Source organism: Sinocyclocheilus rhinocerous, unplaced genomic scaffold (assembly GCF_001515625.1).
Source record: "Sinocyclocheilus rhinocerous isolate Xijiao unplaced genomic scaffold, SAMN03320098_v1.1 scaffold38, whole genome shotgun sequence".
NCBI classification, from domain to species: domain Eukaryota; kingdom Metazoa; phylum Chordata; class Actinopteri; order Cypriniformes; family Cyprinidae; genus Sinocyclocheilus; species Sinocyclocheilus rhinocerous.
In genome coordinates this window covers 440,027-445,114 of record NW_015666482.1, presented here as the reverse complement: position 1 = coordinate 445,114, position 5,088 = coordinate 440,027, and the positions used below count along the sequence as shown (strand labels likewise).

The 5,088-nt window shown below is 38.4% G+C and overlaps 1 protein-coding gene across 1 annotated transcript in view; it reads left to right on the top strand.

The window, feature by feature from the left end:
• The first annotated feature begins 543 nt into the window (after window positions 1-543).
• LOC107732268 (CD151 antigen-like) overlaps window positions 544-5,088 on the top strand; it is a 6,674-nt gene continuing 2,129 nt past the window's right edge. Inside the window, exons 1-5 of the mRNA XM_016543542.1 lie at window positions 544-558; window positions 647-838; window positions 3,759-3,833; window positions 4,178-4,198; window positions 4,603-4,707. Coding sequence (XP_016399028.1) covers window positions 544-558; window positions 647-838; window positions 3,759-3,833; window positions 4,178-4,198; window positions 4,603-4,707 — 408 coding nt within the window. The remainder of the gene's footprint in view (window positions 559-646; window positions 839-3,758; window positions 3,834-4,177; window positions 4,199-4,602; window positions 4,708-5,088) is intronic.

The following is a 5,088-nucleotide window of genomic DNA, read 5'->3' as shown; positions in this document are numbered from 1 at the left end:
CCAATAATTGTGTCCAACGTGTATTTGAGAAAAACATTTATTTCATAATGAGATTTTCCCCCATTTTCAATTGTTTTAGTTCAATGACAGGTTAGATATATGTGAATTTAAAAAAAATAAAAGATCAAAAGGATAAACAATGCAGATTTATTTTCACAGCCTTCTTTGATCTTATTTACCAAGAGTGCCAATAATTCTGACCACGACTGTATATAAGCCTATATGTGTGTGTGTGTGTGTGTGTGTGATTTCAGTTTCAGTTTTAGTAAATTTCCTACTTCAATTTCAACTCATTAGCTCATTTAATAATTTTTTCATCAAATATAGGCCTATATGTGTGTGTGTGTGTGAGAGAGCGCATGTGTGTGTGTGTGTGAGAGCGTGTGTGTGTGCACGCGTGTGTATGTGCATATGTGTGTTTGTATAATTCAATTACCAAAAACTATTTTGAATAGTTTTTGTTTTAGTTAATCATAGCATGGTTTAAGCTATTGTTGTTTAAATGTATTTGAAAAGAAAGATCCACTGTTTTCCTTTCTAAGGATGAACGAATTCACTGTAAGGCATCAAATCTAACAACATCAATAAGTTTAGTAAATTCCGCTTCAGAAAGAGCCAGTTTTATGACTGTACCTCATCCTCCCAGCTGGCAGGTGGCGCTGTGATGGCAGTGGGAATATGGACTCTGGTGGATAAAAGCGACTACATCAGCCTTCTGTCCTCCAGCACCTACACGGCCGCGGCCTTCATCCTGATTGGTGCAGGGGCCGTCGTGGTGCTCACCGGGATACTGGGCTGCTGCGCCACCATCAGGGAACAAAGAGGTCTTCTTATAGTGGTAAGAGAGCATTATGGGTAACGTTACAAGTGACAGCAGTCACAACCACAATTCAAAGGTGTCCGGCGTGTTTACATTTTTTAAGTATTGCAATGTGGTTGCTAAGGTGTCCTGAGTGTTTTAAAGAGTCTGGTATTTGGTTGCTAGGGTGTCCTGAGTGTTTTAAAAAGTCTGGTATTTGGTTGCTAGGGTGTTCTGAGTGTTTTAAAGAGTCTGGTATTTGGTTGCTAGGGTGTCCTGAGTGTTTTAAAAAGTCTGGTATTTGGTTGCTAGGGTGTTCTGAGTGTTTTAAAGTATTGCAATGTGGTTGCTAGGGTGTTCTGAGTGTTGCTAGGGTGTTCTGGGTGTTTTAAAGAGTCTGGTATGTGGTTGCTAGGGTGTTCTGAGTGTTTTTAAAGTATTGCAATATGGTTGCTAGGGTGTTCTGAGCGTTGCTAGGGTGTTCTGGGTGTTTTAAAGAGTCTAGTATGTGGTTTCTAGGGTGTTATGAGTGTTGTCTCTGTAGCGTCGACCAGATGGCAACAGTTCAAAGAGGGAGTGTGCTGGATGTGAGGGGTCCAGAGTGAATTTGCCAGCCCTTTTGCTCACGTATTGCAATGTGGTTGCTAGGGTGTTCTGGGTGTTTTAAAGAGTCTGGTATATGGTTGCTAGGGTGTTCTGAGTGTTTTAAAGTGTTGCCATGTGGTTGCTAGGGTGTTTTGGGTGTTTTAAAGAATCTGGTATGTGGTTGCTAAGGTGTTCTGGGTGTTTTAAAGAGTCTGGTATGTGGTTGCTAGGGTATTATGAGTGTTGTTAAAGTATTGCAATGTGGTTGCTAAGGTGTTCTGGGTGTTTTAAAAAGTCTAGTATATGGTTGCTAGGGTGTTCTGAGTATTTTAAAGTGTTGCCATGTGTTTACTAGGGTGTTTTAAAGAATCTGGTATGTGGTTGCTAGGGTGTTCTGGGTGTTTTAAAGAGTCTGGTATATGGTTGTTAGGGTGTTCTGAGTGTTTTAAAGTGTTGTCATGTGGTTGCTAGGGTGTTTTAAAGAATCTGGTATGTGGTTGCTAGGGTGTTCTGGGTGTTTTAAAGAGTCTGGTATGTGGTTGCTTGTGTGTTCTAAGTGTTTTTAAAGTATTGCAATGTGGTTGCTAGGGTGTTCTGCGTGTTTTTAAAGTATTTCAGTGTGGTTGCTAGGGTGTTTTGGGTGTTTTAAAGAGTCTGGTATGTGGTTGCAAGGGTGGTCTGGGTGTTTTAAAGAGTCTGGTACGTGGTTGCTAGGGTGTTATGAGTGTTTTTAAAATATTGCAATCTGGTTGCTAGGGTGTTCCGAGCTTTTTTTTTTTTAAGTGTTGCCATGTGGTTGCTAGGGTGTTGTGGGTGGTTGCAAAGGTGTAGCTGTGCAGTTGTTAAGGTGTTATAAGTGTTGCCATGATGTTATGGATGGTTGCCAGGGTATAGCTGTGCAGTTACTAGTCTTCTGAGTGTTGCTATGTGGTTGCTAGTGTGTTTTAAGTGTGTTTAAAGCATTATTATGTGGTTGCAAGGGTGTTCTGAGTGTCTTAAAGTTTTATCTATGTGGTTGCTAGGGTGTTCTGGGTGGTTGCTAGGTGGTTGCTTACTGCCCTGAGTCAAAACATTCCAACCCCAGGCAAAAAAAGTCCCTTATCATTTACCACAGTGCAGGATGAGTTACGTGTGAAGATTTTATATTTATAATTTGTTTGTTTGGTTAACTCACCCCAAATTATGTTGCTAGACTAAGGAAGCACCACCAACACAAAGGCTATTTTAACAAAGGAAGGAACCAAGTGAATGGTTTTGGCCCCGTAAATGTTTCTGATGAATATTCTCAGAGCAGCCTGTAAAAGATATAGAGGTAGAAACTTCTGCCAAACCTTTGAGTGAAATATTATGAGTAATGGACAAAGTGGACAGTGTAAACACTGGATTACAGTAGCCGTGTGGATTCCTGCACACAGAAGCCAGGGATTATTCTGGGAACATGCGGTCACACTAACGTGACTTTTTTGTGCTTTCTAAATCAGTTTAATGGTGCTCATATGTGTGTCTCTTAGTTGTCTCAAAGCTGTCAACATATCGGATTTAAATAAAGATGTGTGTATCTTTAAGAGGTCAGACTTAGAAACTGAGTCATAACTGAGGAATGATGGCCAGCGGAGAGAGAGAGAGAGAGAGAGAGAGAGGGAGTATAGAGGAATGAGTAGGGAGTGAATCCAGAATAGAGGAATGAAAGGAGAGTGGTGGGCACAGAAAACAGAGGGAAAATACAGAACAAATACAGGCTGAGAGAAGAATAATAATGCTTTTAACTTTTATCAGCTGCATAAAATTCCTCAGATGCCATTTGTTCACATTTCCAACAGCTGATAAACATCAGAGAGAAGCTTCTTAAAGCGAGAATGTATGTGTGAATGTATTTGTAGTATAGCATGAAACAAATGTATTTCAAATACATTTTAGTATATTCATTTTTTACTTCAAAAATAAAAATTCTGTTGTCATTGGCTCACCCTCATGTCGTTTCAAACCTGTAAGTCTTTCGTTCATCTTAGGAACACAAATGAACACATTTGTAATGAAATATGAAACCGCTAAATTCATATGGATTAGTGTTACGATCTCTTTATGAGTGTTTTGAAGCGTCAAAGTGGTGGTTGCATAGACTGTCAATGGAGGGATAGAAATCTCACAGATTTCATTAAAAATATCTTCATTTGTGCTCTGAAGATGAACAAAAGTCTTACGGGTTTGGAACGACATGAGAGTGAGTAAACGAAGACAGCATTTTCATTTTTGGATGAACAATCCCTATAAAGAACAGTTATACAAAAATGAAATTGTCAATATTTACTAACCCTCAAACCTGGTGTCAAAATATGTGTATTGATGAAAATGTTTTCCTTTTTTGTCTCTATAGTTCTTTGTGCTGTTGTTGTTAATCTTTCTTCTGGAGATCACAGCTGGAATTCTGGCTTACGTCTATTATCAGGAGGTAAACTCACATTCAAGATGAGGAATGAACGCTACATTTCTATTTGTTTAATTTGGATGAATTCTCTATCCTCTTAAAGGTTTCTGTACCCTCTTTTTTCAGTTTTTTTCAACATCTTTATGTATGCATGGGAATAACAACTTGATAAACATGGTTGCAATATTGCCATGAATATCACAGAAATGTAATAAAACATCAGATTATGTCCTAATTTAACTGTAATCTCCTCATATTGATGTTAATCCCACATACACATGTCGAGTGTTATGTTTGCATGCTTTCCATCCACTTTCCAGCTTTCCATCTTTATAAAACCCTTTGTCCTCTTCCTCCTTTTCCTTCAGTGTTTTCCTCTCTGCTACCAGGTAAACAACTACATAGGCAAAAAAAAATTTGAACTAAAGTTGCACATTTATAGATAGATTTTTACCTCAAAAGAAACAGTTCATTCAAAAAATAAAAACACTGTCATTATTTACTCACCCTCATGTCATTCCAAACCTGTATGCTGTTATTTTTTCAGTGGCACACTGAAGGTTACATGAACATTCTTCCGTGTTCCGAGGAAAAAAATAACATCATGTTTGGAATGACATGAGGGTGAGTAATTAATGACGGAATTATCATTTTGAATGGTTCCTTTAATATATGAGGTTTTACTTTGTATCTGTGAATGAAAACAGACTTTTAGAGCACTTGCTAAATATAGAGAATGATTTATAGTTATAGATCTGTATCTGTATTCTGATGGATTTATCTGTGATTTCAGCTGAACGCTGAGCTGAGAGCCGATCTGAAAGAGAGGATGGTGCAAAACTACCAGCAGCCTGGACAAGAGCACATCACTAGAGCCATCGACAACCTCCAGCAAGACGTAAGACAGTCATCTATCTATCTATCTATCTATCTATCTATCTATCGATCTGTCTATCTATCTATCTATCTATCTATCTATCTATCGGTCTGTCTGTCTGTCTGTCTGTCTGTCTATCTATATCGATCGATCGATCTGTCTGTCTGTCTGTCGATCTGTCTATCTATCTATCTGTATCGATCGATCGGTCTGTCTATCTATCTATCTATCTGTCTATGTTTGTCTATCTGTCTGTTTGTCTATGTATCTATCTATCTATCTGTCTATATGTTTGTCTATCTATCTATCTGTCTGTCTGTCTGTCTATCTGTCTGTCTGTCTGTCTATCTATCTATCTATCTATCTATCTGTCTGTCTATCTGTTTGTCTGTCTATCTATCT